The sequence below is a fragment of the Tripterygium wilfordii genome, chromosome 14 (assembly GCF_013401445.1).
Source record: "Tripterygium wilfordii isolate XIE 37 chromosome 14, ASM1340144v1, whole genome shotgun sequence".
Taxonomy (NCBI): Eukaryota; Viridiplantae; Streptophyta; class Magnoliopsida; order Celastrales; family Celastraceae; genus Tripterygium; species Tripterygium wilfordii.
The window spans coordinates 8702524-8726456 of NC_052245.1; the positions used below are offsets into that span (position 1 = coordinate 8702524).

The window sequence follows — 23933 nt, forward strand, 5'->3', positions numbered from 1 at the left end:
TTTAATTGCAAGCGCACAAATCGTATAAGTAATAAAGAGATGAGTAAATTATCGTTTCCACTAGGGATGTGTTGGTAATAGAAATCAATGTTAAACAAGCAACAATTATGCAAAATGGGTAAAAAGGATGAGTAGTTGGTTTTGATTTTAACTAAACTAATTAAAAAGAACAAAGAACAAATCAAACACAAGTATGTAATCGATGATGGAAAACACTAGGGTACTTAACTTAACTTCACCTCATCTATCCAATTCAACTCCCTTGGTCCCTTAATCCCTAATTCCTCTCTCAATAATGACAATCGATTTCCCAACCTATTCAATGTTCTATTCCTAGATACATCAAACGTATTTTCAATATAAATCTCTGTTATTCCTAACAATCGGATTAATATATCAAAAACTTGTTAAGAACTATGGAAATCATTTAGCAATTGCATAAGTCACAAACCTATATTTCTATGGTTCATGCATCCTATGTCATCTATGACTTGAGGCAAACCCTAGATATCTCCTTCCGGTCTCAATCTAGGCAACAAAGCATTTAGATGGTGATCAAACATCCAAAAGCATTAAGCACACCCATAGACAATCAATAAGAGAGAGAAATCAAGAAATAAGGAAACCAAGTTTATTGAATCTTCAAGGTTTGGTTACATTAAGACCCTAGAAAAGAAATCTAGTCACTCATGGAGTCAAGATACATCATCAAGCAATGGAAATCAACCATCAAAACTAAGAAAAAAGAGGAGAGAGAAAACCCCCTTGTGAACCCTCTTTTTCTCCAAGCTCCAATGGTTGCCTCCAAGGTAGAGAATGAAACCCAGCTCTAAGAACTTCCTAAAACCCTATTTTATGCCCTTTTATACTTCCCCAAACTCTTATGTCGTTTCCCAAACAAGTTGGACTCGTTTTGGCTCAAAAACACGTGAATTCGGAACTTTTTCGTGAAACTACGCGTGTTGTGAATAGTAACTCCGATCGATCAGAACAGTGTCAGATCGATCGGACATGCAATCTGTCTCCATGAATTTTTGGGTGTTTTGGCAGGTCCGATCGATCGGGAATGGCTTCGATCGATCGAAAATCGGTTCTGGAGTAAAAATATTCATTTTGCACTATTTTCCTTCATTTCTTGCCTTGTTGACACTTACAATATGAAAATATAATTTTCTTAGGCAATATGAACTCTTAATCAACTCAAAATGGGATGAACTCATGTGTAAAGGATGCACAAATGTATGTATATATTTGACACATCAAACACCCCCACACTTAACCTTTGCTCGTCCTCGAGCGAATTGAGAATGAATAAAAGAGGGAAAGAGTATTTTCTGTTAGGCTCAAATGCAAAATAAAACAACTAAGACCTACTCTAAATAAGCAACTAATCTATGTCACTTTCGTAGGACTCACGATGACACTTAGCATGTGTCACAAGCCTTTAAATCCCTAGGTGCCCCTAGTAGGTGGAGTTGTGTCTCCTGAGGGTTTACCAGAATGATACCCACAAACATTAAACAACTTCAATGCCAAAATTCATGTCATCAACAAGTGTATAAAATGGATTCTCAATTGCAACCTTATCCACACTAACAAACCAAGCATTAGGGCATTCAAACCAATAAAAGCATTCCATCAAGAATCTTATCTCAGCCACTTTGCTTATAAATTCAAGAATTGATGCACATAATGAATTTCACTTGATATTTGGCTTCAAAGTGACATAAACAGTGACCATGTAGTCTTCCAAAAACAATAAGAATCAAAGAGCAAATACAATGAGCATTTATTCAAACTTAGTTTTTATTCACACATTTTTTTCTTTCTCTTTCTTCTCAAAGGTGACTTGTGCAATGTTCAACCGCCTTAATCTTTCTAAATGACCCATGTAACGAGCTTTCGACCAATGACTCCCAATCCAGTTGGCTTAGGGCACTAGGTGTTAAGACACCTCAATGGATCTAATTACCCGAGTCAAAAAGGCTACGAGATTAAACTAGTCACCAAGGTACTTTAACATTCATTTCCTACCTTTTTACGCGAAACTCATTGCTTGCTAGGCAAGAGGCCCGGTTACTCAGTAGAAAACTTATGAAAGAAACCATTTATTCATAAACACAATTTTTTTTCTATATTTTTTTCTTTATATATATATTTTTTTTCATTGCTCAAGTAATGCTACTTAGAATCAAATTGATCTCAAACAACCACAAATGCCAAAGTCAAGTCATATTTCATACCCCACAATCAAGTGTTCCATATTCACAAAAGCACAATGGACAAAACAATTTTCAAGATTGGAACAACTCAATTGGAAAGAATGTTCATAGCAAGATCCATCAATGCTTCAAAGATCACAAAATTCATCCAAATACACTCAAGAATGACATGGCATAAGACATTTGAAGTGAAAATTTTTATTTTTTTACAAAAACTAGAAACCTAAATTCCCACCCCTACACTTAAAATATGCGATGTCCTCAATGCATGGAATAGGTAAAAATAAAACTAAAAAGACAAGGATAGAATAATACAACCTGGGTTGCCTCCCGCAAGCGCTTGGTTTAGAGTCTTCAGCCCGACTCCCCTTTGTGAATTCAACAAGGATCCTTGAGGTTTGTGGTGTAGACTCCCCTTGATGGCTTCTTAGGATTAACATTGGATTGCTTAGGTACCATGCAAAGAGCACAAGCCTTCATCACCACCTCTTCCTTGGGATAGGCATTTTTCTTCATTTTCTTGGCCTTCCTCTTCTTCTTTTTCTTGCTCTTCTTTTTCTTCTCCTTGCGATCTTCAACTTGAGACTTTTGAACTTCAATTTCAGCTTGGGAGGCTGCCTTGGGAACTTCATATTCAACTTTTGAATCTTGGCATAGAAAAACTTCCACCGAAATATATTGAGCTTCATTCTCAAGAGTGTCAGGGATGACCATGTCAATATGCTCCACTTGGAGGCATTGTTGAGAAACCTCCTTTTACCTTCTATTGCCAAATACTTTAAAAGTGATTTGGTCACCTCCCGCACCTCTCAAAGTAACCTTCCCTTTTTCAACATCTATCAAAGCTCTCCCGGTACTCAAGAATGGTCTTCCCAAGATTATGGGAGTAATGGGGTTGGCCTCCATATCCAAGATAAGAAAATCCACCGGGAACATAAGATCACTCACTTTCACTACGACATCCTCCACTATGCCAAGCGGGTATTTGATTGATCTATCCGCCATTTGCAAAGACACCGTGGTTGGACTAATCTCTTTCACTCCAATTTGCTTCGCAACCGATAATGACATCAAATTGATACTAGCTCCAAGATCACACAATGATCTCCCAATCAAGGTGTTACCTATAGTGCACGGGATTGTGGAACTTCTCGGATCATCTTGCTTAATTGGGAGCTTCCTTTGCACAATGACACTACACTCTTCAGTTAATTGTATCTTTTCCTGATCCTTCAATCTCCGCTTCTTGGATAAGATCTCCTTCATGAATTTGGCATAGCAAGGAATTTGCTCTAAAGCTTCGGCAAAGGGGATGTTAACTTGAAGCTTCTTGAATACCTTTAAAAATTTAGAGAATTGATCATCATTCTTCTTAGTGCTCTTCAATCTTTAAGGAAATGGAAATGGAGGCACATAAGGTTTGACTGGAGGTGTGGAGAGAGAACTATAGGGCCAATCCAGCTCAACTGCATACTGCGTAGGCATATTTCTCCCATTTTTTGACTTTTCATCATTTACTGTAGCTGGCCGATCGATCGAGAACCCCCTCCGATCGATCGAAAATTTCCCCTGGATAATTTTCAGCTTCTTTTCTGCACTTCTCCTCCTCCTGGAAAATTTTTACCTTTTCAGCATCTAGATCAAAAGCATTTTTAACCACCTCACCAGTCCGGAGAGTAATTGCCATGCATTGCTCCTTCTCCTTCCCTTTTGGATTCACCTCCGATTGGCTTGGCAATGTACCTCTTTCTCTATGTGACAAAGTGTTAGCTATTTGCCCCATTTGTACCTCAAGATTCCGGATGGAAGTTCCATAGTTTTGCATCAAAGTTGCTTGAGCTTGTAGAGTGGCATCGATTTTGCTCATGTATTGTTTCGTCCTTGTCATAAATTGGGAGGTATGAGTTATAAGTGTATCTAGGCCTCCAGCAAGCTTTGAGAACATTTCATCAATATCCCTTTTCTTCTCTTGGGGCTGCACTAGATGTTGAAGATTTTGCACATTTTGAGTATTGCTCCAAGAAAAGTTAGAGTGATTTGTAAATCCCGGATTGAAGAAGTTGGAATAAGGATCATTGCAGGGTTGATTGAAGTTGCCTCCTCCAATGGCATTCACTTGCTCACCAGAGTTAGAAGAAGAAGTAACAAGACACTCCCCGTAGGATGGCGTCCACAACAATAATCACAAGAAATATAAGAAGGTGTGTTTTGCAAAGCATGCACTCCTTGAGCTTGATTTAGTATCAATGCCTCAATCTTCTTTGCTATAATAGCCAAGGTAGACATAACTTCATCATCTCTGCAACTTCCCCCTTGCTTTGGATTCCCCCTCACCGAGGACCAAGAGTTAGTGGTCTTGACCACTTTATCAAGTAATTCCCGAGCCTCCTCTTGATTTTTGGTCATAAAAGAACCTCCTGTAGCTGCATCAATAGTCTCCTTAGTATGCATGCTCAACCCATTATAGAAAGCTTGGTACACCACCCATTCCGGAAGGCCATGATTTGGGCAATTGCGAATAATTCCTTTAAAGCGCTCCCAAGCCTCATAATTTTGATTCAAGATCCTTTTGAGCAAAAGACATGATATCCGCCCTAATTTGCACCTCTTTGGCCGGAGGAATGAATTTCGCCAAGAATTGCTCCACCATCTCATCCCAAGTGGTGATAGAATTGGGAGGCAAGGACATCAACCATCCCTTCGCCTTGTCCCTCAAAGAAAATAGGAATAACCTCAACAAGATAGCATCCTTAGAAGTTCCATTAATCCCAAAAGTAGTGCACACATGCAAGAAAGAGCGAAGATGGACATTGGGTTCTTCATTAGGAAGACCATAGAAAACCACCGAGTTAGAGATAATGTTGATGATAGTCGGCTTGATCTCAAAATTAGTAGCATTGATAGGAGGATAGCGGATTCTTGAAGGATTTGTGTCCCAAGTAGGCCTAGCACAATCCTCAAAAGAGCGAGGATCAAATTGTCTGGGAGGGTTTTCAACCTCTTCACCACCATTTCTTCCATTAGCACCTCCACCATTATCATTGCCATCATTCACATTCATGCCCCCACCGGGCTCACCAACATTCCTCCTTGCTATATTGTCTCCCATGCCTTCCATGATATTATTAGTATGCTCCCGCCTAAGATTGTGAAAAGTCCTCTCAATTTCCAAATCGATATCAATCAATTCCGAGTTAAGAGTACGCCTTCCCAAGCTCACACAAGAGAAATAAATTCTGCAGAAAAATAAAAATCAATTAACACAATTGAAAACCTAATTTGACACAAAAAACAATTACCTCAATCCCCGGCAATGGCGCCAAAAACTTGATATGGATTTAATTGCAAGTGCACAAATCGCACAAGTAATAAAGAGATGAGTAAATTATCGTTTCCACTAGGGATGTGTTGGTAATATAAATCAATGTCAAACAAGCAACAATTATGCAAATTGGGTAAAAAGGATGAGTAGTTGGTTTCGATTTTAACTAAACTAATTAAAAAGAACAAAGAACAAAGCAAACACAAGTATGTAATCGAAGATGGAAAACACTAGGGTACTTAACTTCACCTCACCTATCCAATTCAACTCCCTTGGTCCCTTAATCCCTAATTCCTCTCTCAATAATGACAATCGATTTCCCAACCTATTCAATGTTCTATTCCTAGATACATCAAACGTATTTTCAATATAAATCCCTGTTATTCCTAACAATCGGATTAATATATCAAAAACTCATTAAGAACTATGGAAATCATTTAGCGATTGCATAAGTCACAAACCTATATTTCTATGGTTCATACACCCTATGTCATCTATGGCTTGAGGTAAACCCTAGATACCTCCTTCCGGTCTCAATCTAGGCAACAAAGCGTTTAGATGGTGATCAAACATCCAAAAGCATTAAGCACACCCATAGACAATCAATAAGAGAGAGAAATCAAGAAATAAGGAAACCAAGTTTATTGAATCTTCAATGTTTGGTTACATTAAGACCCTAGAAAAGAAATCTAGCCACTCATAGAGTCAAGATACATCATCAAGCAATGGAAATCAACCATCAAAACTAAGAAAAAAGAGGAGAGAGGAAACCCCCTTGTGAACCCTCTTCTTCTCCAAGCTCCAATGGTGGCCTCCAAGGTAGAGAATGAAACCTAGCTCTACGAACTTCCCCAAAACCCTATTTTATGCCCTTTTATACTTCCCCAAACTCTTATGTCGTTTCCCAAACAAGTTGGAGTCGTTTTGGCTCAAAAACACGTGAATTCTGAATTTTTTCACGAAACTACGCGTGCTATGAATAGTAACTCCAATCGATCGGACACTGTTCTAATCGATTGGAAATGCAATCTGTCTCCATGAATTTTTGGGTGTTTTGGCAGGTCCGATCGATCGGGAATGGCTCCGATAGATCGAAAATCGGTTCTGGAGTAAAAATCTTCATTTTGCACTCTTTTCCTCCATTTCTTGCCTTGGCACCTACAATATGCAAATATAACTTTCTTAGACAATATCAACTCTTAATCAACTCAAAATGGGATGAACTCATGTGTAAAGGATGCACAAATGTATGTATATATTTGGCACATCAATGAGCGTACCAAAAAATAAGTCTGAACTATTTAAAAAAATAAAATATTCACACATTTTCACTTTTGCACTCGCTTGCGATACCCTCTCTCCCTCGTCTCCGCGATACACTATCGCCATCCGTCTCTCCTTCACATCTCCGTCCGTCTCTGCTTTGCATCTCCTTCCATTCATCCTTTGACTTCAACACTTTGTCAATTCCCTAGTTATTTTTATTGTACTTGATAATTATTCTTTCAAGGACTTCTACTATTTGTGGGTTTTGTTCCTTGGGGTTCTTGGCGTTGTTGATATCAAGAAAATCAATACCTTATATTTATCTCTATGTCTCTAGTCATGAATGTTTTGGATTAGCTATTATGAATATGGGTGGGTGGTATGCTATTGTTGTTCATGTCTTCGATTGAGATCATTGGTCATAAATTATAGTGTAAAGGACTTTGAAAACAATCAGGATTATAGGGCGGAATGTAATGAATCAAAGTCTGACTTATATTGTTCATGTCGTCTATTTGAATTCAATGTTAACTTTTTTAGATATGGATGCTCTGGGGACTAGTGATTGTTTCTTTGATACTATGCTAGATGGGAATAGCATGATTGGATCTCAATATGTGCCAACTAATGATCAAGTTTCACCAATCATTGTCGAAACAGATACAACACAAAAGAAAGTAAGAAGATTAGGAAATTTCACCCTGGATGAAGATATTGCTTTGATTTCCACTTGGCTTAACACAAGCATGAATTCAAGTGTTGGAACGCATAGAACATATAGAACGTCAATCAAGGTAGGACCAATTTCAATATAGATATTGCCAACAATTTTTATGAAAATACCACTGGATTGAGTCGTGAACGTATAGAACGTTCGTTGGTGTGTAGGTATGCAAATATCCAAAAGGCAATGAATAAATTCATGGGGTTTGTAACTTAGGTTGAGAATTCACGCCTTTCAGGGTATAATGAACAAGATAAGGTTAGCAAAATACTTATATTTAAATTCATGCCTATACCTATATTGAAATTAGTCCTACATTGATTGATGTTCTATGTTTAATAATTTGTGCATATTCAGAAGGCGAAGGCTATGTATCTAAAAGTTGTTGGGTGCATATTCAAGTTTTAGCATTGTTGGAATATATTGAGCCTTCAACCAAAGTGGCTTGAAACCAACGGGGTTACCGGAAGAAAGAAGCCAACCACCACATACTCTCCATCTACGCCTATTTCGGTGAATTTAGCTGAAGATTGTTCTCCTTCTACAACATTCATTCATCTTGAGAGGCCAATGGGGAAGAAGGTAGATAAGGCGAAACAAAAGAAAAGAGTAAGGCGTAGATGAAAATCCTCTAATTGAATTCATTTCTGACTGGAAGGTTGAAATGCTCAAGATGCATGAGTACAAAATGAAGATGGAAGAAGAAAAGTTGATGCTCGCTAAGCAGGAAGTGCAAGATCGTAAACAGGAAGTGCAAGATTGTAAGCAAGTTGAAGAAAAGAGGCTTAAACTTGAAGAAAGTCAAGAAGAGATGAAGATTATACAGATGGATATGAACACTTTAAGTGAGGAACAAAAAGAATATATTCAAATGTGTCGGGCTGAGATTATTGTTAAAAGAAGGAATATGTGGCAACGTATTTTATTTATGTAATTTGTGAATATGTTTGTACTTTTATTGAGTATTTAGACTTTTGGAACATAGACATTGTTGGAAAACCTTTATTTTTTTTAATACAAGTACAGATACAATATACGACACACCACCAGATCAAGCCTAGGAAAGTATAGGTGCCAACGAGAATGGGAGATAGCCTGGTTGGTCAGGTTGTCCGTCCAGGACCTTGAGGTCCAGGGTTCTATTCTCACTAGGGGGTTTGGGATTTGAGTAGTTTTCCATCCGCTGTGGTGGCCTTCATGCCTCTCGGGCATGTCTTAGCGTGTGTGTGGCCAGTGGTCCTTTCGAAAAAAAAAGTATAGGTGTCAACAGGCTCCACGCAGGAGGCACAAACCAAACCCATGCAGGGGCAGACTAAGCTCAAGCAAGGGAAAACCTTTATTGTTAAAAGAAGATGAAATTAATATTTTAATGATGTAAAGATTATTATGGAAATTATAATATAGTTATTGTTTAATAGAAATGTTGTAAATCGTTAAAAAATAGTGTCAGAATAGTTAAAATACAGAATCAAAGACACTGATGTGAGTAGTCTAAGTCTAAAGCGAAGTCAAAATGACCTAAACACGCCTACAAGAGCTTCACCAGTCTCCACTTGTTTTCTCGTTTTCGCATTTGCCTATTGAAACCAGGGAAATTCGTAAAAATGACCTGGTTTACTAACAAAACTGTAAACATGACCCGGTTTACAAAAAAAAAGTAAAATGACCTAATTTTTACTTGTAAAGACCAAAATAACCCTGACTTTTCTTTCTCCCTTCTCTGTTTCTGTTTCCTGAAATCCTTTTCAGTCTCTCCTTCAAACATAGTTTCTTTCTCCTTTCTTTCTCCTTCAAACACAGTTTCATTCTCATTCTCAACTATTATGGTTTGCATCAACTACAATAGTTTGCATTCCATCAACTGTTCCGAAAACTCCAAGGTAAGTTTACCATTTATTCAAAAATGATTCCATCAACGATTTGCGTGCCATTACGGGTTTCGTGAGGTTTCACCCATTTTGCTGGGTTGTTGGGTTCCATATTACTACATGACTTTGCTCAAAACAATTTCGCATAGCTAAAAACGAAGTTTTTGACGTAGTCGAGTGTTTGAGCCTTTCGTCGGGCATTTTGAGGGTCTGTGGTCGAGTTTAGGGTTTTCTGATCGAGATTTATTGTTATGGGTGTCAAGCATATCTATTATCTGGTCGAGCATGTATATTATCTGGTCGAGCATTCATATTAACTGGTCGAGCATTAATTGATTTGGGTCGAGCATTTCATATTTACTGGTTGAGCATTCATATTGACTGGTCGAGCATTCATATTGATTGGTCGAGCATTCATATTTACTGGTCGAGCATTAGTAACTTTTATTTATTTCACTTGTTTTTTTTATCTTCATGTATAGGAAGAATTGACGCACAAAGTGGAGTAGCAGATCTTCGAGGATCATCATTTTGCCTTAAGAAGAATTTGAGATCACGGTCATTACTTAAGACCATTGGTTCCATGTCAAAGTGTGTATTATATGCAAACTTCAACTCCAAAACATGTGTATTACTATCAACTCCAAACAACTCATAGATCATATCCACCAATTCCGAATACGTAATGGTATCATTAACAATGACACCTTGACTTCTTCCACCTTTGAACTTGTACATACCGCAAAAAAATTCCCATTGGCCACCATACAAGACCACGAAATCAATTGATGTCATCCTTGCAAAAAAAAAAATTACATGATAAATGATTCATGACCAAACAAAAAAGGTTGATCGACCACTAAAAACATTTCTCGACCAAATATTAATAAACGCTCGACCAACAAAAATACACAAACAAGTATAAATATAATGCTAGAGCATATAAAAGATATTGCTCGGCCTAATAATTTTGTTATACTCAACCAAAAAAAATAATGCTCGACTAGATAATTCAGTGTTGATCGACCAAAGATAATGCTCAATCAAATAATTCACTGTTGCTCGACCAAATAAGTTCACTATACTCAACCAAACAAAATAATGATCGACCAGATAATTCACTGTTGCTTGACCAAATACTCGACTAAAAATAGACTAATCGACTATATAAAATGCTCGAGAAATTTGCTCGACTATAGCAAGACAAGTAAATGAACTGAAGACGACTATTGTATATATATGTACTTACTTGTGATGAAAGCTGTGCGAATTAATAACGAATATTGTCGATACGATGGGTATTTTCGATTTGTGCTTTCCGATCAAGGTTTTAGTGTTTTCAAGTGCAGATTGAGGTAGAGCAGCTGCGTCGTAAGGTAGAAAGATTGTTATTTTGTGTTTCGGGAGAGAAGGATGAGAGAATAATATTCAGATTTGTATTTATTTTATAAGGACAATGGTATATTCGATTTTGAAAATTAAAAAGATATCATTTTTACTATTTTTAACAAACCATGTCATGTCATTTTTAGGTTTTGTTAGTGGATGAGGTGATTTAGAGAAATTTCCCTTGAAACCATCATCAACAGACAGAGGAATGCTCGCAAGTTTTCCTGAGAAAATCTAAAATCCCGTACAGATTTTTTATTATTTTCTCCAGAAAAAGAGCGGGGAATCCAGTTCATACCATAATCAAACTGAAAGAGAAGTTATGGCTTGATGATACCGAAACCCTAATTGTTGGCATCAGGGCGATGAGGTCGAGCCATGACCTCTTGAACTCACGACTCGCTCTATCCTCCTCGAGTTTTGATGGATCGAGACCGCCCTTTGTCTGCAGAGCTGAAGAAGAGGGATCCGGAAAATGAAAAGGTGATCGAATGGGAAGATTACGAACAAGAAGTTGCAAGACTCTGGAGCCTCTCTTCTGCGCTCAGAGAAGCTAAGGAAAAGAAGCGGTGTCTCAAGGAAAAGCTTGAGGCACTCATTCAGTTAGGTTTTGTATGGGTTGAAGTAATTAGCGTGTTTCTTTTGCTGAGATACTATGACTGACATAGGGAAATGAATTGAAGTTGATTAACTCAATTCGTGAAAGGCTTAGGTCCTCTGGGTTTAGATTGGTTTAAACTCAATTCAAGAAAGGATTATGTTTGGATTGTTGACAATGAAGGGTGAACTCAAGTTACTCAACAACGAGTAGTTTGATGTTGTTCTCAGTTTACTGTGGTCACATCTTCGGTGCTGGTGAAAATGGAAGATTGGTCCCTTGGGTTTCGAATAATAGAAACAGTCCTGTGACATTGAGGCCATGGCTATGCACATTTTACTGTTCCTAGGTGTTGCAGTGACGGAGCCTTGTGTCTTGGACTGCCATTTTTCTATATCTATATCTAGTTTTGTCCTTGCACCTTCTTGGTTCTTAATAAAATTTCTTTCCATTCAAAAATAGATTCTCGCTTTTTTTATTTAGCCAATTATAGTTACAATAAATCTAGAATTCGTAAATTGATAGAATTTGTAAATTGATTATTTATTATATTGGCTAAAACTTATTTGTTCTTGTTCATTTCTATCACAACAAGATCGACTTTACCAAGACTAAGAATGGATCAACTATTAAATCTTGGCCGGAAATTTCTTTTACCTATTTCTCTCGGCAATCTATTATTAACAACCTCTTCACAACTCCTTTCATTGTAATGGAAATTTTTGTGAACAATGCGGAGTCGAATTTGTTAATTCTCGGATACGCAGATATCAAATGGGCTACATCAAATTGGCATGCCCAGTAACCCATGTGTGGTATTTGAAACGTCTTCCTAGTTTTATCGCCAATCTTTTAGATAAATCTATTAAAGAATTGGAGGGCCTAGTATACTGCGATGTGTGATTTGATCGAAATTTTTATTTTACAGATTTGAAATGAAAAACTGTCATCTTTGGGTGTTAGAGTATCTTTGTCAATGTTGGTGCATCGTATCCCTAAGAGACGAAATGGAATTTGATAGGATCATTACAAAGAGGTACCAGAGGAGAGGAAAGAAGAATGAAGCAGCTACAGATGAAGGGCTCTGATGGAAACATGTGGAGTAGTGTCATTGGGTGGGTTAACTTTTGTAGCAAACTGTACGGGTATTAAGTCTGTCATGGACAGGGTAGTGGGTATTCTGAATTGTGTTGGACGTGTTGTCTGTGGAGGTCCTAACTCCTCGAAAGTTAGGTTATCTCTGTATTACCTTGCTGTTTCTGATTTCCCAGTTAATCAATACTAGTTCTACTTCCTGGTTGTGCGTGTTCTATTTTCTTGGTTGTGTGTTAACGATAGATTACTGGTTATATTTACTGGATTCTATCAAAATTTAATGCTAAATGAGGTGTTTTGATCCAAACCCTGCTCTTGGAAAGGGTTAAAAAGGAAAAGAAGAAGAAGGGAAAGGGCAACTCAACTAAATCTGATAGTTATATAATTGATGATGTGTATTTTTAGCTTTCCGAAGAATGTCAAAGACAAGTTTGATGTCTCTGTTTCTTATCTTGGAAGGGACCTGGGATCATTAATTGATTACCCTGGTCCTTCTAAATGTTTATTATCTTTAACTTGATAATATTGTGCCCATTAGTCTGAAAGTCAGACTGTAGTTTCTTTCGAATTTACATATTCATTTTGCCAATAGTTTGAGTAAACTGTGGGCGAGTTCTTCATAATTAACCATCAAACAAGAAGATGATATATTGTTTTGGTTTTGTCAGGTAGTTTACATGGCATTTGTTAGGCTTAGTTGTTTAAAGTTTCACAAATTGAGCTAGGCTGCTCATCTTGTGAGCTTTTGAATAATTGATTTCCTGGAGAGACTCAAATCTCTGTTCTCAGTTTTTGTCTACTGAACTGAGAAATATTATATCAGTTAGATTGTCGCACTTTAGGTATATGTTTCGTCTGTTGTTGTCGTCTGGAAGTGGAAAGGAAAAATGAATTTTCAAGTTATTCAACTCACCTATTTGGGATATGCAACCCTTGGTTCTGCAGAGATGGGCTGGCTTAATTTTGGCTTTGAACATTTCCTAATTAACAAGGGAACGCATGTTTGCATTGCGGTTTTCTTTGCAGTAACTGTCATAGACTCATAGTACATTAGTACTGGCTTTCCTGTGCCCATATCGATTTTAATATGAGTCTTAAGTTTCTTTAAGTAATATTTTAAATATTATTTTCTTGATTTCTTGGATCTTAATCTATTTGCCCACGGATTAGCGGGGCTTTTCATCATGGTGGGCAGGTGAAAGCTGAGTCATTGGGTAGAATAAATACTCTTGACGAGATGCATGCAAGAGTCGAGGCTAAAAGATCTCTTATGGAGAAAATGTTGATGCATACCAAGATTGCGGCAACTGATGCTAAAAGGAATGAGGAAAGGCTTAGCATGGAAGTTGGATCATTATTGGTTGCTTGTACAGCACTTTCTGCAGCTAACAAGCAATTACAGGTGTGTTTAATGAATTTTTAATTCCTTATGTTCTTTCTACTTGAAAAATGATAAATGGATGTATGGGTAACATCAGTCATGTAGCTTAATGAAAGCTTTTTATATTCAGTCAAATGTAATTTATCGCATTCGTCTCACTCAAATTGAGGAGAAAGAATGACTGTTGATGAATTTAGGTGGCTAGCCAAAAAGTAGGATTTCTTTTGTTGCTGTTTTTGTTTTTTTCTTTTTGCAAATTAAAAAAGAAATGGCACTGAGCAGGAGCCAAAAAAAAAAAAAAAACAGCTTTACCACATTAAGGCTTTTCCATGTATTTGTTTATTTTCTTGGATGAATTAGATAACTTTATTATTTATAAATTGACTGGATTGCTCTGGTGGAGAAGCTACTTGGTATGATTTAGAACATGGTGATCCTTATGAACATCCTGAGTTCAGGGTTGTTAAACTGTGAGGTGTTTCTTTTCATTTGGATACAGTATCTTCTGGTAAATTGTCCAATTCCTATGAGAGCTTAATGTTTTGTAGTCAATTCTCCATTGTATATGTCTATTTTCATAGTCATACAATATGGACCGAAAGAAACAAGGTGGTTTTTGATGATGCTGAAGTAGAGTGGAGTAATGTGTTGTACTTAGTATTCATCAGATATGGACTATGGCTTAAAGCAATTAACATTTCAATTCCTTACAGTGGTCCAGAATTAATGGCAGCAAATGATGGGGTGAAATTCAAGATTCTCCTTAATAAAGCTCCAAGGCCGGTGTCCATTTGGGTTGCTCCCCCTACTAGCTACTTGAAATGGAATACTGATGGTTCCTCTAGGCTGGATAAGGCAGGAATTGGTGGGGTCTTAAGAGATAGTACTGGGAATTTCTTGTGTATCTTCTCAGGCCCAGTAGGAAATCTTGATGCAACTTCAACTGAGATGAAGGCCATTAGGAAAGCCCTTGAGATCTCAGTAGCTCATGGCTCAAGTAATGGGGTGAAACTCATTGTGGAATCTGATTCTCGCAATTCTGTCTCCTGGCTCAAGAAGGGTTCCTCCAATCCATGGTCTATGGATCAGGATTGTAATGCAATCACTAATCTCACTAAGGTCTTTGCTGCAGTGAATTTTGTCCATATTTGGAGAGAGGCAAATGGTGTGGCAGATTTCTTAGCCAAGAAAGGGGTTGATAGACAAGATTTGATGGTGTCATGGCTTGTCTAATGTCCTTGAATCTTTCCCTTCTGTTGTGTCTTTCTTTTCTCCAATGCTTTTTTTGTTAAGGTTATTCGTGGTTGTAAAAGGATATGTGATGCTGCCCTAATTTCTATTCTTTCTAATAAATTCTGATTTATCAAAAAAAAATACGGATTAACCCCGGATATAATTCCTTATGTCTTCAACTTTTGAGACAAGTTCAATGTTTAGGTTATCTTTATTCGCTTACTTCTAATTAATTCTTTAATAATTAGAAACAAGTCCAGCCAGTTTCATCTCTATACCTTTTTATTGAAATCCTTTAAGCCTCGCAAAGATAACGAAAAAAAAAAAACAGAAGTTTTGATACCAGTTTACAAAAATCCTAAAGTTACTAGGACATTACTCTTCTTGTTTCAACCAGTGTTTTCAAATGTGAAAACATAAGGCGATGTGTTATCGCCTCTATAAGGCGAAGCGTAAGCATTGATGCGTTGAGGCGTAAGTTTTTCGGGAAAAATATTTTTTATATTAAAAATATATAAGTATAATACTAGTCAAAGTTTGAATAATAAAATATTAAGTTAAGGGCTAGAATAAAACACTTGGCCCACAAAACCAAGATGAGTCTAACATTGTAACATAAGTTGAACAACCCAGATAAGTCTAAGCCCAATATTCATAGGAAAAGAACGATCAAATAAAGGCACTAATGGAGAGAACCAGAAGCTTCTAGAGAACAAGAAGAGCAAGAAGGAAGCCGAGAAGAGACAAAGAGAACCAGAAGCTTCCAGAGAATAACAAGAAGGAAGCCAAGAAGAGATGAAGAGAACGAGAATCTTCCGGAGAACAAGAAGGAAGACTGACCTGCAATCTGATTTGGTAGCAGATCGTTGGTTGGAGGGTCGCAGATTGTCGGTCGGAGAGATGGATCTCGATCGTCGATCAGAGAGGTCGACTTTCAATTTCAGGTCTGGGTTCCTATGAGACGCACGTCTCAAACGCCTTACGCCTCAGTGAGGAGTTCTTTTTGTCGCGTTTTTGTGAGAAAGGCGTACGTTTACATGGAAATGCTTTATTCATACGCCTAAGTACTTTTTTACATCAAATCGCCTCAAAACGCGCCTCAGAAAACGCCTCAAACTGCCTAGCATTTGTATCCTTTAAATTTAAAAATTAAACCTTATGAAAGTTGAACCATAAAGAAATACTAAACCTATACAACGTGGGCCTATTTATTTTTTTAATCGGCTTAAATTCTTTTACAGTTTTGAACTTGTTTTCCAGCAGAACGTGTATTTCTTCAATGCCTCAATCTCTTTGAATAGTTATAACTTAACAGTGTTTTTTGTTTACTGGATTTTTGAAGCATGTGGCACTAATGTTTGATTATTCTTTTATTAGGAATCACGCAGGTTCATTGATGGGGAAAGGGGTTATTCTCATCTCTTGAACATGCAGACGATGCTAAGAGTGAGGCAACAATACATGATATCCCAAGTTTCTTTACTTTATTCTGTCAAGAACTCTGTGGGCCCTGCACAAGAGCAAGAACTTGAATCATTCTGAGTAGCTAATTTAGTCACCATAATAGAGTACAACTCCTTGTCATTCTTGGTCATGCATTATTCCACTAGCTAATTTAGTCACCAGAATAGTGTACAAGCAAAGGGAAAATCTACACTCCTCCTACAGTGCAACCATAATTTCATTCGACTACCATTACCTGCTCCACATCTAATTCTTCGGGCCAAGGATTCCCTTGCACCCGATAATCCCTTCGTGGAAGTTTCTACAACGTAAGCAACATTGAAGCCACCTATAAACATAACAAGCCACAAAAACTCCCCACCACATATTATTTCATTTTATTGCACACCTCCAAAATAGCTTGACAGTAAAACATATTAGAATTTGTTTAGATCCTTCAAACCAGGCTCGCCTACCTTTTTTGTGGCTACAAATTTTCAGCCAGAAAAAAATTGGCATGCTACACAATCATTTGCCCTGCTTCTTCTAAACTTTTAGCACAAAAAAAAAAATTGAAGCAAAAATATGGTATAACTACTAAACAACATCTGATAATTAATGGCATGGATACAAATTAATATCTACAAACTATCAATGAAAGATACTTAGGGAGTGGAAAACTTCATAATTGCTTGAATTATTGTCCTCATTGCTTATTTGTGTCGTTATTCAGTTTCTTTTACTCATAACACGCTAAAATATACCTGTTCTACTAGTACTTCTGAATGATTCAAGAGCAAGGGCCCACAGAGTTCTTCACAGCATAAAGCAAAGAAACTTGGGACATCATGTATTGTTGCCTCACTCTTAGCATCGTCTGCATGTTCAAGAGATGAGAATAACCCCTTTCCCCATCAATGAACCTGCGTGATTCCTAGTAAAAGAATAATCGAACATTAGTGCCACGTGCTTCAAAACTCCAGTAAACAAAAAACACTGTTACGCTATAACTATTCAAAGAGATTGAGGCATTGAAGAAATACACGTCCTGCTGGAAAACAAGTTCAAAACTGTAAAAGAATTTAAGCCGATTAAAAAAATAAATAGGCCCACGTTGTATAGGGTTAGTATTTCTTTATGGTTCAACTTCTATAAGGTTTAATTTTTAAATTTAAAGGATACAAATGCCAGGTAGTTTAAGATATTATTGGTCAAGTGATTAAGCAAATACAGACAATGACACAAGCTAATCAATTGAAGTCTTAAGGCTGTCAATGTTGAAACCAGTGTTTTCTAAGGTGTTTCTTAGGCGCGTTTTGAGGCGATTTGATGCAAAAAAATACTGAGGCATATGAATAAAGCATTTCCATGTAAACGTACGCCTTTCTCACAAAAACGCGACAATAAGAACTCCTCACTGAGGCGTAAGGCGTTTGAGACGTGCGTCTCATAGGAACCCAGACCTAAAATTAAAAGTCGACCTCTCTGACCGACGATCGAGATCGACCCCTCCAACCAACAATCTGAGACCCCTCCAACCCACAATCAGATTGCAGGTCAATCTTCCTTCTTGTTCTCTTTGTCTCTTCTTGGCTTCCTTCTTGTTCTCTGGAAGCTTCTGGTTCTCTTTGTCTCATCTTGGCTTCCTTCTTGATGTTCTTGTTCTCTGGAAGCTTTTGGTTCTCTCCATGAGTGCCTTCATTTGATCGTTCTTTTTCTATGAATATTGGGCTTAGACTTATCTGAGCTGTTCACTCATCTTGGTTTTGTGGGCCAAGTGTTTTATTCTAACCCTTAACTTAATATTTTATTATTCAAACTTTGACTAGTATTATACTTATATATTTTTAATATAAAAAATATTTTCCTGAAAAACTTACACCTCAACGCATTAATGCTTACGCATCGCCTTACGCTTTCGCATTTGAAAACACCAATAACAACTGGTCAACTGTATGGTACAAAACTCTATTTCCTTAGTTACCATATGCTAGATATGTTTGAAAAGTGATTAAATATGTACTAGAGGAGAAAAGGGTTTTTTTTTTTTTGTTTTTGTTTTTTTGTTATGAGATTGTGAGAAATCTGGTGTTTCAACAAGGACAGCTTTCTTTAGCTTTTCTTAATAGGCCATATATGTGTGGTTGAGTTGGGTTCACAATAGGATTTAAACAGACTGATATAGGTTACCTGGAGCTATATGTATGTGCCAGTTAATGAGAAGATTTTTCGTCATCTGTTGATTTGCCAAGCGCCCGGGGAACTAGGGTGGAATTTTTATCTTTTAGGGGCTAGGTTTTGTAATGCCTCAAAAAGTGTTGGAAAGTTGGTATATCCTGGAATGCAGGATCCCGAAGAACGATTAAACTTTGTCTCTTTTTAAGGGCTAGCTATGTCCTCAAATTGTTGGGAACTTGTTATATCCTGGAATGCAGGGTACTAATGATTGGATGGCGTGGTACATCTTGTGTTCTGGACTATTTGTGGTAAATAAGACATGAATCTTTTGAAAACTTTGGAACTCAAATGCCTGTGCTTAAAGGAATGATCTCGAAATCTCTCTTTTTGCGTCAGTGGGGTATTCCAATGAATGTGGAGAATGTTAATTGAATTTTTAACGAGGGACATAAGATATTAGCTTTTGTCTTGCTTTTACATTTGCTTTTCCCCCCGTTCTTTAGATTGTATATATTTGTCTATCAGAGGCTCTGTGATTTTAGTAAAAATTGTTTTTTATCTATGAGAGGAAAATTAATCTATATTGTAGGTGTCAGGTGATGTAACTTTTAAATGAGCTGGTTCTTACTTTTGAAGAAACTCGCTTCCGGGGACATCCTAGACTGGAGTTAACCATGAATTTGTTACTCTTGTTGATACATAATATACAACTAGGATTCAGTAAATTGCCAGCTCATTGAAAAGAATGAATTGATGAAATGTTGATGTTTATGTGGCCCTTTTTATAGTGAGACCATGCTTCCTTACTCTTTTTGTTTTTATTTGGGAGTTATTGCGGATTGTATATACGAACTTTTGGGTTTGATACCCTTCTCTTTTATTTATTTATTTTTTTTTCATTTGGGAGTTATTGTGGGTTGTATATGGGAACTTTTGGGTTTGCTACTGTCCCTTTTTTTTCGAATTACTTATTCCTGTTTGGTTTTACATTGGGAAGATCCACAATGGAGGCGATATTTTTATTAAGGGGATTTGTAGAACAATATGGACAAAAGGAAACGCATATTCATTTAGTATTTATAGACTTGGAGAAGGCATATGATAGGATGCATAGGGAATTAATGTGATGGATATTAGAGAAGAGAGGAGTCTCGATTAGTTATATTACTATGATAAAGGATATGGATGAAGGGGTTGTAGCTAGTGTTAGAATTAACGAAAGAGTTATTGGCAAATTTCCCATTACAATATAATTGCACCAGGGGACGAAACTAAGCGCGCGTTCTTGTTTGTTATCGTGATGAATGAATTCACAGGACATATCCAAGGGGAGGTACCTTGTTGCATGTTTGCAGATTATATAGTTCTAGTGGATAAGACAACATTGACAGTTAACTCAAAACTCGAGATGTGGAGGCAAGCGCTAGATTCTAAAGGATTTAAATTATTTAGGATTAAAATATAATATATGAAGTTTAGTAAGAGCAACCAAGGGAACAAAGAAATAATTGGATTAGATGGAAGAGAAGTAGTAAACAATAATTTTTTAAAATATCTTGGCCTGATTTTCCAAGATAATGGAGACATTATTGAAGATGTAGATAATATGATTAAAAACGGGTCGATGAATTGGAGGAACGTCGATGAATTGGAGGAACGTATCCGGGGTTTTATGCGATTGGAGGAATCCTTTAAGGTTAAAGGAAAAAAATTATAGGTCGGTTATACAACTTGCGATGTATGAATCTAAGTGTTGAGCTATTAAGAGACAATATATAAAAAAATGCATGTAGTAGTAATGTGAATGCTTTGTTGGATGTGTGGCCACATGAGGAAAGATAGGACAAGAAATGAGATTAATAGATTTAAAATGGGTGTAGAATAGTAGAACCAATTGAAGACAAGTTACGAGAAAACCATTTAAGATTGTAAAGGCTATACAAAGTAGATAGAGCGATGCAGACGTGCAATGGTGAGGAGCATCGAGATAATTTGTATTGGAGAGAGTAGGAAGACCTAAAAAAATGGCTTGAAGTAGTCACAAAAGATATGGTGGATTCATTAAGACTTAGATGAAAATATGTTCTTAAAAAAAAATGAATAGCAAAAAAGAATACACATTGGATTCCCTTTGATTTTCGTAGACTCATGTAGCTGATCCTAAACTTTTGGGATAAAGGCTCAATCGTGGTCTATCTCTGTTGGAAGGTAGCAAACAACAACTTGTTCTCGAGTTCCTTTAATATAAGGACAAGATGTACCTTGGTAACTCTCATTGTCCTTGGCAATGGATTTTGATGTCTAATGCTAATCCTCAAGTCGCTTTCTTTTTTGGGAGGTTGTTTGGTGTAGAATCTTACCAATCGACAACTTGCAAAGGAGGGGCTATTCTCTGGTGAATAGATGTTGTCTTTGTAAGGTAGACCTGGAATCAATTATTCATCTTTTCATGCATTGCCCGTGGTCCGCAAAAGTTTGGGCAAATGATTTGATGATCTTGGGCATTTGTTAGGTCTCAAACTCTTCAGTGGACAAGGAATTAATAGCCTGGAGGCTGGAAGTCTATAGGCAGGGACAAGCACCAAAGAAGCGTCATTCAACTGATTCCAATGTCAGTGATGTGGATGAACTAATGTCTGTGATGTGGTACATTTGGATTGAAAGGTACAACAGAGTCTTCAACAACAAGGAATCCTCCATAGACACCTTCATTGATAGTTGGTTTAAGTGCCTTAAGTTTTGCAGTTCTTCCTTCTCTAGGAATGTTTTTGATCATATGAATCTATCCCCCTTGTAATCTTTCTGGGCTGCACCCCCTTGGTGTTCTAATAAAATTTTCCATTCAAAAAAAAAAATCTTGGTATGTCTTCCTGGAAATAATTAAACTTTTCCGGTACTTGCTGGACCAAATGATGCAGTGCAAAAGAGAAGCGATTCAAAGATCATGGGATTTGGAATTATGGTTTATTTGTTAGTTTAGGTCTTTTTCAGTTAGATTTAGGTCTTATTCATCATTGATTTGAGTTAGTATTATTGTTAGGACGATATTATATTGTTTTATTTAAGTTTTAGAAGTGAGACCATTATCGTTATTTTCAGGTTAGTTAGAAAAACAAAATTAATTATGTCTTAGTAATTTTATTATGGTATTTTAGGAAGTCTATTGCTTGTTAAACTAGTAGTATCTTTTAGGGGTCAAATTATATCTTTAGTTGTTTCCAATTAGGAGTGATTGATTTCTCGATTAAGGATTGTAACCTCTCATGAAGGGAGAACTTTTTATTCACTAATAATACAAAATTGTTTGTGGGTTTAAATCCTAGAGACTCCATTGAGTCGATTTTATCGTCCATTCTTCCAATCTATGTGTTCAAATTCCTTATTTCACTATTTCTTATTGTTCTCTATCATTTTTCCTGCATCAAATTGGTATCGGAGTCGGGTTTGAACTTCAGACCATGGTGGGACATGGTAGAGTTCAAGATCCAAAGGAAAATTGCTTCAGCAGAAAGAGATGGTTGAGAAGAGACGTAAGATAGAAAAATTATCGCAGGCTGTACAAGCTCTTCCGTGATGGAGACGTGCGGAAGCCTGTATGGATATAACAGAAGGCAACTATTGCAAACCCTTAGTCATACCGGAAGGTAGTCGTAAGGTTGAAAATGGTGCATGGGTTGCAGAGAATCTTTTCGTGATCTTGGAGGTGAAGAATATTTGTTTCGAAACAGATTGGGGGGATCATCAATACCAATATTTGATGTTGAAGAGAAAAACCCATTCCTTGAAACTAGCAGCAAAGAAGAGGTATTTCAAGAATCAATGTATGACGATTACTATGATGAGATAGAGGATATGTATCCATTGAATGGGGAGTCGGTGGTTCAAGGCATGATGGCTACTATTACCGAACACAAAAAAGAAAACAAATGGCTAGATGAGAATGTCAATGGAAAGATGCAAGGGCATGAATTTGTCATTCACTCTCCAAAACAAAAAGTGGTGCTGCCTATGAGCTTTATTGATTTGGTTATTCCAAATCAATTTAATGAAGTTTCTAGAGAGCCTTTTTCTTTCATAAACTTAATCACTCCAACTAAGGGTTAAAGTTGACATTGGATAGCAGTTGAAACTTCCTTTATTGCCTATGAGCTTTATTTTGTTTTTTCCAACAAAGGGAGAATGATGCAAATGAAAAGAAAGAAGCGATTCAATGATCATGGGACACACCCTAGGAAGCCAAACACTAGAAGCAAACTAACAATTCTCCCCCTTTCACCAAAGCAAATATATCTTTACATTTACTAGCTATACTGGAAATGTTTCTACGTTAAAATTCATGTGAAATTCATGCAAACTGTGCTCTGAATAATTTATGCTTGTAAAGCTGCTAATTATGAGTAATCTTTTTGGGTAACTTGAAGGAGCTTATGCTGAAAATCCAGTCTGCAGAGTATATAGATATGTGATCTGAGCTCAATGTTGACTAATTCAACAACTTTGTATATATTTTTACTTATATTCTTACAGGGGTGCAAATTTTTAAAAGCACCTTGTCTTTAATTTTTGTCATTAATCGAGCTTTTTTGGATAAATGTGTTTCTTCCTATAACATATAATTTGGATTGGATTTAACCTACCCTTCAAGATTGATTATGTAAAATCCCATACTTTTAAGGGGATAATTGAACTTAAAACAAATCTTTGGGGGTAAATTGATAAACTAAGGCCTTGTTTGGTATCATTACTATTTTTGTTTTTTTTTTTGGGTTTCATAAAAAGAAAACAAAAATGAAAAATAATGTTTATTTTTATATTTTGTTTCCGTTTTTATCAAAACCTACAACAAGTTTTAAAAATTTTTAAAAACATAAAAAAAAGTTCTAAAATTTTTATAAGACACCACACATACAACCGATCATTCTCACATGAAATGCGTACAAACCTTTGGGGTAAATTAATAAACAAAGGGAAAATAAAGTTATAAAATCAAAACCTTAGACAAATTACTTTTACATAGAGTATGGGTAATTCTACCCTTCCTTCTCCCTTATATTCCACAAAATTTTAGGAGAATACACATTGCAGTCACACAAAGGGACGAGTCTATTGGTGATATAGAAGAAGTGCCACCTTGCACCACGGCAGAACCATTGAGCCATCATAGGAGCTAAGTATGATCACCGGTGACGTGAATCGCAGAACAAGTCAAAGGGG

The 23933-nt window shown here is 36.8% G+C and overlaps 1 protein-coding gene and 1 long non-coding RNA gene across 2 annotated transcripts; one reads left to right on the forward strand and one right to left on the reverse strand.

Annotated features, from left to right (window-relative positions):
* Window positions 1-10953: 10953 nt before the first annotated feature.
* Window positions 10954-14091, forward strand: LOC120015557. The gene is made up of 2 exons (XM_038868038.1): window positions 10954-11394; window positions 13680-14091. The coding sequence occupies exons 1-2, from the start codon at window positions 11215-11217 to the stop codon at window positions 13905-13907; spliced, it is 408 nt and encodes a 135-aa protein (XP_038723966.1). The 5' UTR covers window positions 10954-11214; the 3' UTR covers window positions 13908-14091.
* A 3059-nt stretch (window positions 14092-17150) lies between these two features.
* LOC120015538 lies at window positions 17151-18044 on the reverse strand. The gene is made up of 2 exons (XR_005471785.1): window positions 17922-18044; window positions 17151-17475 (listed from the first exon to the last, which is right to left on the reverse strand). It is a non-coding gene; the product is annotated as an uncharacterized LOC120015538 (long non-coding RNA).
* Between the last annotated feature and the right edge of the window lie 5889 nt (window positions 18045-23933).